This window comes from Vidua macroura, chromosome 5 (genome assembly GCF_024509145.1).
Source record: "Vidua macroura isolate BioBank_ID:100142 chromosome 5, ASM2450914v1, whole genome shotgun sequence".
NCBI lineage: Eukaryota > Metazoa > Chordata > Aves > Passeriformes > Viduidae > Vidua > Vidua macroura.
Window position 1 is genome coordinate 51,786,718 of NC_071575.1, and position 12,382 is coordinate 51,799,099.

Here is a 12,382-nt window from a genome sequence, read left to right on the forward strand (position 1 = left end):
TCACTCCAATGATAATTTAAATGTCAATAGCACAATTTGAGACTCATGTCTGAATATAATTCTAAATCTTCATACATGAGAAACTGTATCTTCTAATCAGCCATTTAAGTGAATATTTACAGAACAAATAGGTTACTAAGTCTGATGGTAAACAAGTAAGTACATTGATCATATCTAGACCAGTAAATTATGGTGTTGTGTCTCTGGAGATTGCAACCCTTGAACCTCAGAAGGGATTTGGTGTTGGGCTGAGCAAGATGCAGGTCAGAGCACTGATATCAGCTCCTGTAAGTTTTTCCCCCACTGTGCACATCCTTTCCTCCTCCCAGTGCAGTACTTGCAGTCAGGTTCAGTATGAATATGGGGAAGAGGGAGAAGAGAAACAGAAAAAGCCACCACTACCAGCTGTGCCCTACAAGTTTTCCTCACCAGGGAAATTTTCAGCTTGGCAGATCCTGTAGATTTTCACCTCCTCTAGACTACTCTACACTAGCTCAGAAAAGCCAAATGCAGCTCTACTTTAAATACTCTCTGCCTTTTATAAATCTTGTCACAGTGTGAAATTATTGGAATTTTTGCATTTCAGATGTTTCTAATTCAGAAGACTTGAGAACATAGTCAGGTTGCCCTGCTTTCTTTGGAAAAGCTGCTTTTCTTGCCAGTTCCCTTTGGGCCCATGCAAAGAAACTGGGCTCAAAGAAGGAAAGAAGCTGCCCTCAACTAAACCTTACATGTTAATCAACATTTGTTTAATTTGATTTAAAGGTGCCAGAAGTAATGACTACTTTTGGTCTCATTAGAGACAATAGATTCCTTATATCAGCAAGCAACTACTGAAATATGTTGCTACTAAATTTCTTTGCACATGTGCCACTTTTTTCCAATTCCAGTAAATTAAATGAGACTTCACCCCCAGCTATAAAATACTTTTTACTTTAAATCTCACAGAATGTTAGTAATAGATATGTCTTGCAAAATTGCTAGTTTGTAAATATTACAGTGAGCCAACAGTCATTGATCAGACTAGACCATTTTTAGACCATTTTAATATAACCCATAAATAATCAATACTGCCTATTATGGTTCATAAATAATAACAGCAATCCAGGGAGAATGATCAATCTATTGTTCAGGAATTCAAGCAGTTAGACAGCACTGAAGATCCTTCTAGGTTAATACTCCCTATACGGTCTTTCCACGTAGCAAATATATGTCCTTGCCGAATACTGACTTCATGTTGACTCATTTTTATGTTGGTATGTCTTTTCCTGAATTTCTAACTTAACCGCACAGTACACTTTTCTTTGGTAACAATTCTGGATTCCAGCATTGGAAAAAAGTTGCATTTTATTCCTTCCAAAGGAAACTGTCACTAGTGGATGTATTAGCTCATTAGCGGATAAACAGCTTCCTAAATACTTGTCTGCTTTTGAAACTGTCTAACAGTTGGAGAATATAAATAAGTCTTCTCCTACTACTATGGGTTTTTAATTTTTTTTTTCTAAATTTCTACCAACAGGATATTTAAGGAAATATTCAAATTGTAAAAACAGTGGCCGTTGCTTGCAGTGATGCTCAGGAATGTCTCTGACCTTAGTAAGGTCTACTCCCACTAGAACACTGTTACTATTACTAGCAAGTTCTACTATTTATAATAACAATGCACAGTGACAGCAAGAACAATGGCCACTTTACCCTGCATCTAGAAATTTTGGGATTCTTCCACTCTGTCCTACATGATGTAGATTTCCTATTCATTCATGTGCTAGTTCAGCAGCCCTCAACGGGGATTCCGCTGGTTACCCTACAACTGAGTCCCCATACAAGATGTGACACAGATACGTTTATGTGTTATTTCAAAACATGTGAAATCGTGTACATTTGACCTCACATTTTCAAAAAAAGAAGTACTCTGTCTTCTAGGAAATGCAATCAGCATTTCATATTTGGCCATTTGCATAGAAAAAGATCACATCTTTCATATTTCAATCTTCATTAATATATATTCAACTGTTTCCTTTTGCCCTTATGCCTTCTGAGATTTTGCTTCCCAAGAACAAAATATGCACACACTGTTTGGCAAGAGTGTCAACTTATGTGGTTATTATCATGTCTAAAATGAAAATCTGCCCTACTAAAAACTATCTCATGTAGAGCAATATTTTAATTCTTTGCCTTGCACAGGATGAACTGTAGATTAGTTATCTTGCAGTAAATCTCTTTATTGCTAATGGGGAAAAAGGAAAAAAAAAACAGTTAACCAGACCTAATAGTCTATGCACCTGGTGGAGGAGCAGAGGGGCTATAAACAAAGCAAAGCTGCTATAAATTTACCAGAAATTATATCTCCTGTCATTTTTGATTTCATGATTGTTTCAAACTTTTACTGTGCTTTTCCCCTAAATCTCACATCATTTCTAGTACATAACAGTTCTCTCTCTAGAGGGACAAAGAAGGCCTTTCTTCCTCTTACATCTATCACCAAGCACGCTTTCTTAGAAATATTATTGCCAAACTTTTTATGGTACTTTTTATGGCACTTTTTAGATTATTCAGAACTACTATTGTAAATGCTATTTATGGACCATTACAGGCTTGGTATTCCCCTTGTGGCAGCGTGGCACATGTGATGGAGGCACACAGGATTCAGCACAGGAGTTATGAATACTTCATCTTCTCATATACTTCAACACTAAGGACTGCACTCCAGTTTTACATGCTTGATGAGCTAAAAATTTTTGGCATATAGAATGATGCATCTTACTACTCTTTGAAAGCTGATTGTTGGGCTTTTACATTATTAGTTAGCAATATTAAAATCGCATATAGTGGGAAAAGTAATTTCCCTTTTATACAAAGAATTGAAACTCCTTCATTGTCCATATTTGGTTTTTTTTCTTCTGTATCTAGGGAATGACATGGGAAAAGTTATCTGACTTTTCAACACATGAAAAAAAAACAGATGCTTGTTTCACTTGAGAAAAGAAAAATATTTAGAAGATAAACAATTTTTATTTCTTTTGAACTCTTGAACAATTGAAATATTTATTGTGTAACATTAACTGCTGTCTTAAACTAAAGCCACTTCAAGTGCATAAAACAAGTGTGGCACCATCCGACCAACAAATACACAATACACACTGTGGTAATGTTTTGATTCTACTATTATTGAAAGTGAGATAAGCATTTCTTGGTATGCACATTTGCAGGATTGAACCTGAGTTATGAGGCCAGGCTGGAGGAGGCTTTAATCCATCACATCTAGTGGAAGGTGACCATGGCAGGGGCATTTGAACTAGATGATCTTTAAGGTTCCTTCCACGCCAAATCATTCTATGATTCTATTCTGTCATCAGAATTGTTTAATAACCAAATGTATTTGTGGCTTCCTCTTGAAGTAAATTGAAATCTATACAGATTAGGACTGCATCCCTACAGGCCAGACTTCCTGCATAATCTCAGAAAAAAACAAGACAGATTCTTGAGGAAAATGCAGAAATTTATAAAAAACTTCTATGATCACCAGGAAAGAAAAATCACTGTGTTTTATCTAAATGCTTCTAGTGAGAAAACTATTAATTTATAAAATTCCAGGAAGGCATTCCTGATAATAACAGTCTTTCATTATAACATTTAAAATTATACTTAGTTATTTAATAAACTGCAATTCATTTAAAGTTGTATGGGAGATTCCACTTCCCACACTACTCTGTGGGCCCAAATGCAACTACTGCTGCAAGAGGAAAATGCATCATCCAGCTGTATTCTAAATCCTAATTACCAAAGACACAGAGCATAATTAACTTCTTTAATATAACATTTTTAAATTAACAAGAAAGGACTAATAAAAAAAAGTATCAAGCCAGATATTCTAGCAATTTAAACCATCAACAAGTTTTCTGTGAAATTTACAATTACCTCTAATGTGAAGGAGAGAACCACATCAGATTTTGACAGCTGAACTTCATTTTCATCTCCTATGTCCAAGAATGCAGAATTCTGTGATCGCTTTAACTTCTGCAGTTTGAATTCTGGCCCACCTTTAGACACAGGCAGACTTTCCAAATTTGCCATCAGTAAATTCACTGAAGACCGCAACTCTTCTATGTACATGTTCTCCATTTCTCTTGTTACAAATTTCGGGAATTTTCTTTCCTTGGAAAATAAATTTTAAAAGTTAAGGTGAAAAAAAAAAAATCCCACATTATAGATCATATTAATTTACTGACTTGCTTTCAGTTAAGAGACAATAAATAAGAACAGAAGTCATAATTCCGGTACTGTCTTCAAAACAGTAATGGAAAGGTGAATCCTGTCCCATAAATACAGTGCAGTTAATTTTTGAAAGAAGAAATAAAGTAAAAAGTGGACCCTTGCACATGTCCCTGAATCATTTAACCATAAACCCAAGCTGAAGAACCACACATTAGGTGTTCCTACTTACAGGTGTTTTAAGCATAGTAATTAATAATACACCTTTAAGGTTACCTTCAATATTTTATAAACTGGCATTTATAAAAGGACCTGTCCACTAGTAGTTTTGTTACTTCATTTATTTCCCATGCTACTACTAATAAGTCAATCATATTCATGCTTCTGATATAAAGCTAATAAACTTCAACCATGACAAGAAATTCCTATAACTGTTTACCTTTATTTTTAATAATGGGTCATTCATTTTGAAAGTAATGTTTACTTACAATGCACTGCTTTATTTTAAATAATAATCTCTCTCTTAAACATTAGATATAACTTAATAATAATTTTTTTCCTCTGTAGAAGTTAGACAACAGTATTTAAATATTGAGTTTATAACAATAAACGCAAAGAAGAAACATATGTACATGTGAAGTGCATATAGAAACTCAGAGCCAATTTTATGCACAGTTTCTCTGAATATTGAACACTTAGGAGAGTGTCATTCAAGATTAAACAAAAAATGCAAATTATTCTAAAATAGATGTTTTACATAAAAATGAGAAACAAACACCAATCCCAATATATTGTCTGCAAAGACAGGCACCTTGCTCCTAAACTGGACAATATTTATCGTTATGTGTCATAAGGCTTATCATAAAATGTTTTATATTAAAACCTTTACAGCTGATTTTGTTTCAATAACAAAGACCAAGCAAGTTGACTGTGACCAAAAAGTCCTGCAGCAAGTCATGTGGACTGGCTCATCACAGCATCACAGAGCCAGTAAATGACATATTAAAAAAAACCCCTAAAAATAAAACCAAGTAATTTATAGTTAAGAGACTGAAAACACAGGCCAAGGCTCAGGGTTGTCTAGCAATAAACCCCAAACCCTTAGTAGTGTTTTTCAAACTGTACTATATCCTGTGAGGGATCATTCAAATAATAATATGCCCACACAGAAGACAAATAAAACAGACTGTTATTGTGTTCTTAAAATATCTTTCCTCTTGCTAAGATGCTTTTTCCATCCAATGTAAAAAAAAATGAGGAAAATTTGACTTGCTGTTGAAGGAAATGTCGGATCACACAGGGTATGCCTTTCCAAAACCAGGTTTTGCTTTCTCCCTACCCCAATTGTCAGCCACTCTTCAGAGCAGAAATAAATGCATCTGCCAGACTGTTTTCAAACAATCTTCTGCTTAATTTTAGAATAAGAAACAGGAAACACACATTATGGATCATCCCACTCAATCTCATATGAAGATATGTTTTTGGTACAAGAAAGCAATCACTTACCCTTGCCATTTGTTCTGCAAGTTGCAATCGTCCATCTAGCTCACGTCTTATCTGGGCTGCTTGCTCATCTCCATTATCCAACTTGGAAAGAGAACAAAATAAATCCAACTGTGAGAAACACACTATATTTTAACTTTATAGCAAGGCAGGTAGCTAAAAACAAGAAAAATTAATTTTCATCTTAAAATCAGTGAAACACTAAGCAAATACAGAGCTTTGAGGCTTACCAAGATGAAAGAAATATAATGGCCACCATATAGCCAGAGCAGTCAGGGTTTCTGAAGGGTAACCAGTGCTCCCTTGCATTTTTAATACTCAGGCTATACAGAAGAGGTATTATTTCTTTATAAAAATAGCAGCTAAAATAATTTCTCCATGAATCAGAAAACTGGAATGACAGATTGGCTTACAAAATATTGCAAGGAAGTTTGCTTTTTGGTGCCATGAGTTCCTGCAGAGGCATATATAGGTATATGGAAGAAAACTGTGTGACTATGCTTCATAAGAATGGTATTATTTCACTCACAAAACTCTTTTCTCCCAGTATTGCCCAACTGCTCACATCAAGGCATATCCAAATTGTGAACTTCCAGTATTTTCATACCGACAGAATAGTCAGGACTAGATGTCTGACTTCTATCAGGGAGGCAAAGGGGAAGGACACATCTCTTCACCTCAACAGAACAGCTGGGTCTCAACAGGAATGAGACTGCTCAACACATTTTTTACCTGTTTACTTTTAAAGGGCAGTGGAGGGAAGGGGAGGTGAAGTGGGGCTTCACATCAATGCATGGACCTGCACAGCTGGTTAAGAGGAAAAAAGAGTGACACATCTTGCCATCTTACCAGAATAATTGCCAAACCTAATTTTGAAAATCTTAGCATTTTTTTTCCTTAATTCTGCATTTCTTTTCATCATCTCTTTGTACTTGAGTACTTAAAAATGTGATTTCCCTACTTACTTATTTTAAAACTTCAGTCTTCTTCCCAAAATACTTATAAATTCTAATGAGTTTGCTGTTTGTAAGTAATGATGTTTTGTAAAGTATGGAAAAAAGCTGAAGAGGAGAAAAGCAAAGAAGGTTGCTTTACTTACAGAAAAGAGCCAAGGTAATAATGACTGGTAGGTCCTTCATATCTGTCCCAGTAAGAAGTAAAGCTGCTGATATTATTTTTGCAGTATGCAAAATGAAGTGATAATCAGAAAAACAGTAACCTTGATATCTCATTTCATGCAAGGTCATTTTATCTGTTTTTATTCTAAACTCAAAAAACTACATGAAAAAAACAACTTTATAAGCAATGCACTGAAGTGATTATGAATGTGTACTCAATCATAATCTATTTATCTCCTGAATATGAAGTGAAAACGGCAGAAAGTTTGAGAAAATTCTGGAAATGTAAGAATTTGGAATTTCTGAGTTTTGTTCACTTTTTTTGCACAGAGAGACACTTGATAGGACCCATCACATGAGTAGGGAAGAGTGACAACCATTAACATCAAGTGTACCCTTTTCCTTAATTCCATATTTGAGATCAGATCCATACCCAAGACATTTGTGGATATCAAGTTATGACAACCATTGGAGTAATTTTCAAACTGTTATATAAAAACTAGAAAAGCATGACACTGCATAGAAATTAATATAAATGTAACAGTGCAGAACTGCTACTCAGATTCTTCTCAGTATTGCAATTGAAATTTGGTTAAAAGAAACCACTAATTTGAAAGGATTTATAATAGAGGCTTTGTAAATAGGTTTTGTTTGGTTTTTTTTAAGAACAATTCACATTTACATGGGCATCACACATAGTGCTTCCCACTTCTAAATATAAAGTCATGTTTTTTAAAATTACAGCATTAGAGATTATTGAAAAAGAGGGTATACAGAAATCTCATGTCACAGAAAACTTTTCAGCTTGCTGCAACAGTAATTGTACCATACCATAGCTGTTCACTGATTGCATCAACACTAGAGATGCTTCCCATGTCACTTAAACCTCACTTAAATTAAAAAAATACATAACCAGTTTGTATTTTAGCAGCAGGGGATCTCACTACAGAACACTCTACAGACACCAGAGACCTGTTTTCAGTAAATCAGATACATCAGAAGTCCTGACCAAACAAACCAGTGTTTCCCTTAAATGCCACACATATGGTGTTGAAAACTTGTAAAACCTAGGCAAAGACATGGACTCCCCTTCTGAGGGCTAGTTAATTCAGCTGGAACATTCCCAATTGAGCAAAAGCATGAGTAAGACAGGTTTTCGTTCTGCAAAGATGACTGTAATTTTTAAAACATCATCAGAAAAATCAGTATTTATGAGTGACTACACTTGAGTGCATAAAAAGTTACTTTGAAAAAAAAAGACAGATCATCATTTCTTTTTTTTCCCCAATGGTGTTACATTACAACAGCTTTCTAAAATAAACTTACCACCATCAGACATCAAGCTATTAATTCAAAAATATTTTTATTCCTTAATGCTTGAAGTTGCCTTTATTTTTTTCTCACTCTATAATAAGGGCAATTACCTTTGGAGATAGAGTGGGAGCATCCTCAAAATGCAAGTTGCCCAACAATTGTTATTAAGAGGATTTCAGTTGCTTATGTAAGTGTCCACTTCTGAAAGACAGACTGAAGTTTTCCACTCCAAATTTCTGCTTTAAGGATTTCAGCCAAAAAACTCCCTTGCTTCTGAAGAGACCATGCTAGACAACAGGCAATACACTGTATTCATCCGTAATAAGAAAAGTGGTGACTATCTTGTCAAAGAGTTCAAGCAGTATCTTGCTTTGAAGTAAGGATCTGACATTTAGCAGGATCCCAACTGTGAAAATCAGCTCAACTCTGATCACATTACAAACCTTTGAAAAATCACTTTTGCAGTAGTGAAGCTATAAACAGCCACTACCAGAGGCTAAATCAACCTGCACTCAGACACATCTTCAGGTTGTACTGCCCTCTGTCTTGAATCTGCATGAAGTCAATGCTGCTCAGTTTATCTGGTCATTTAAGTAAGACTGTAAACTTATCAGAGTTAAAAATTACTATTCAGAAGCATCATGCTATCTATCTTACTTGACAAACTGTTGCTTAATTTGTATGCCTGAACAGCACAGAACAGAAATACATCTGAATAAATGAATGTTTCTATATTTTAACAGGTGGGAAAAAGCATACTTTGTGATTCCTATTCAATTTTTTTTTCCTCTTTTTAAATTACCTACAAGGCTGTAGTGCAGCAGTGTATTTTGGTCCAAAAGAAAAAATGTACACTGGAAAAAAATCTGGTTAATGTGAAACATAAGGTAAAAAAGGTATGAATGCTGCCAGGAGGTGCTGCACTAAAGCCCCCAGCACATACCTACGCTACTCTATACCCAAACAAAGTCAGATACCCTATGCTCAAGAAACGAGATCAGGTTGAGTATCGATGAATACAGAACTGCTGTTAATTTATTGTTCTTTACCTTCACAATGATCAAACTGACAGTTCCTCCATATGAGTATTTTATTACTATTTATTATTTCAGCTTCCCTGCAGCTTCTGAATTCACAGTATTATGAACATGAAATTACATATATATGCCCATAGTAGTATAAATTTCTCTACATTTAATGACAAAAATGATGCTACATATATCTAAGTACTTGCTGTTCTTTCTGCAACATGAAATCCAAAGTACTTTTTCATTCTGTGTGACAGCAATGCTTGTTTTTCCTTTACAGCTATCTTTTGTCACACATACCCAAGTCTGAGCCCGCTGAGCTGAAAGGTTGTTTGCAGATGCCCCTGTGAGGTAACCTGCAGGGTCCATCCCTGATTACTGCCAGACAGCCAAAGTAAAAGCTTTCAATGTAAACCAAATGGAATAAAGGACTTGGATCTAAATTGTTGAGATAATACAGTAATGAAAAAAATGGTTTTCTGGAAGCAACTAATGGCATCCAGGATCAAGGCTGGAAGAGGACAGGGAAGTCCTAGCACTCAGCGTTGGTCATCAATCAAGAAAGCAGCAGGCAGGTAATGGGTGTAGTAGACGCAAATACTGTCAGTTTTCAAATCACTGTCCTTGCCACTCTTATCTCTGACTCTTAAGAAAAGGAATTTTGCTTCAGACAGACTTGGCGCCTCTCAGGCCCACAGGATTTGTTCCCATGCTTATCTTTACACAGGCAGAGTTGCTTGAAAGGAGTAGACTGAGAAAAGAATAAAGGTGTCTGCAGCACTAAGAAGCCACTGTGCACTGAACACAAACAGCCCGCAGAGATTCTCAAAGTTTCCCAAGTTTGTGAACCAAGATTAGTAACTAAATTGGAAAGTGGAAGAATCAACAAATTTCAAGTCAGGCCAAAACAGAAGAGCCATACCCAGTTCATGACTGAAATCACTGTTGGACATGAATTCAACAGGACTTGACTTCTGAAGGCTAAGACTGTGATGGAAGTAAATTGCTTCCACATCATACAGGAGGTAAAAACCAGATTTAATTAAAGGGCAGGATGTGTGGAGCTTTCTTAAGCTACTGCTGGACCTTTTGATAAACCTCCTGCCTCCTGTTTCACAGCAAGAAAGACAGAGCTGTAAAAGTAAAGAAAATGTCATCACTCTATTTCAGTGGAGACTGTGCCATTTAGCTTTAGTTTTAAGGTATTTTCTCTTCCTTGTCCATAGATTACACAGAGGATTAATTAAGATTCATAAAAGAGATCAATAAAATGATATTTTAAAACTCTCTCATATTCTCTGCATGCTGTAAAATCCCTATCATGCAAATGACTATGCTGACAGATGACCCAGACTGTGGTAGTGAAATCCTTTGGATTTCTCATAGAACTCTGCAAACCACAATTTTTAAAAACTCATTTCCTGTATCTTGCTCTTCTCAACTCACTCCTTTTCCCAGTCAACATACGCAAATCCCTCAAAAATCAGTAGTTTTGGCAAATATACGGAGAATTTTGTTTTAGAATATGTGCAACAAAAAAATCAAGTAAAACCTAAGGGAAAGGGTGTCAAAAGAGAGAAAATCTGAAGAGTTAAAATAAAGAGGAAGATAAGGCACCTACTTTTGAAATTATTTCTCTTGTAGAATGCAGCAGACATTTTCAAAAAATTTTATGACAAAACTCAGCTACCACTGAAATAATTTTTGCTTTCAATTTGTCTGCAGTAAGTAGACTTATAAAAGCTGCACAGGTCCAAAAGCCGTATTAGATGTTCAAACAACTCCCAATGCACCATCAGGCCTCACAGGCTTTTTGTATTGATTTTGCTCTAGTAGAGCACAGGATTGCCTCTCAGACAACTGGCCAAGCTTATCACTCAGTTTTCTGGCACCACAGTACCCACAAAAAGCTCAAACACCTGCTAAAATTAGTTTTAGTCAAAAGTCTTACTGACTGCTGATTTTTTTTTAACAATTTTTTTGGGGGGATGGTAAGCAGCAGTTCTATAATCATATAAATATTGAAATTAGGATGGAAGGTCTTTCACTGAGCAGAGAAAGCAATTATCATATCACTCTCTGTAGTGTGTCAATATTGTTAAAAACAAATAATAATGAAGGTGGAGAGCAAGGCGAGTCAACAGTCGAATACACTGGCTTCAGCTGAATAAAAAAAATCCTATCAAATAAATATTTTCAAAAACTGTGTCTGAGTAACTTCAGTGTGTACATATGTAAAAATGTATAGGACCTTACTAAAATTTTTTTTACAATCTTTGTACTACCGGAAAAGCCCTAAAAAATCATGTACAATCTCAGATAGTGAGATACTTTGTTCTCTGAAATATTTTTATGAAGTCCTAAACCTGTTTATTTGATTCCAGTATTGATTTGTATCACTTATACTAATTGCTTGTACTCATTAAACTTACTATATACTGATTTATAAAACATGGTTATCATAAAAATATGAAAACCAACCCAAAATCTAGAGTCATGATTATATTAATTAATTAAATGAATTTTAAAAATAATTCAAAATTGCCAAAAACAACACTGAAAACTACAAAATTTTAAAATACGGACTTTTTTTTAATCAACCACTGTACAGACCCTTAGGCAATTTCCAAAATAATAAAAGCAGAGAATTTAATATGGCCTTTCCTTACATTCAAGTTTGGAAAATAAAGTATATGTAGTTTTGAGTTTTCAGCACTGGTTAAAATGTCTCTCATGAGTAATTTTATTCAGGGACTTCCGATACCAAAACCCCAAGTAAAACCTACAATAAGACTTGAAAATAAAGAGGAAAGGAAGTACATACAATATTCAAGCTAGTCACAATGCACACAGTGGGAAGAGCTAACATAAATCCACTCCATTCAATACAGGTACATAGGTCAAACTTTCACTGTACATCACCAATACTGTAAATGGTAAGACATTTGAAGAAATAAATACGCACCATATATTAATGAGGAAACCTCTATCAAGAAAGAGTTTATTTAATACTGTGATGTGCAGCTGTACAATGCAACTTCAGTCAATGACTGCTTCCCTATCAATCATCTTTCCTTACTGAGTGCTATTAACCTTTCAGAGAAACTGTAAGTAGTGGAAAACCTTTTATTAACAGTGAACTTGATTAACCTTGCCAGACAACCTTGGCCTTTATTATATGTACCAAATGTCATGTGACAAGCATCT

At 35.2% G+C, this 12,382-nt stretch overlaps 1 protein-coding gene across 8 annotated transcripts in view; it reads right to left on the reverse strand.

Moving 5' to 3' along the window:
• CADPS2 (calcium dependent secretion activator 2) overlaps positions 1-12,382 on the reverse strand; it is a 284,824-nt gene that overhangs the window by 166,292 nt on the left and 106,150 nt on the right. For all 8 annotated transcript variants that reach the window (XM_053977635.1, XM_053977634.1, XM_053977633.1 and 5 more), the window contains exons 4-5: positions 5,719-5,799; positions 3,919-4,155 (exon numbers count right to left, since the gene is read on the reverse strand). In XM_053977635.1, the coding sequence (XP_053833610.1) occupies positions 3,919-4,155; positions 5,719-5,799 (318 nt within the window). The remainder of the gene's footprint in view (positions 1-3,918; positions 4,156-5,718; positions 5,800-12,382) is intronic.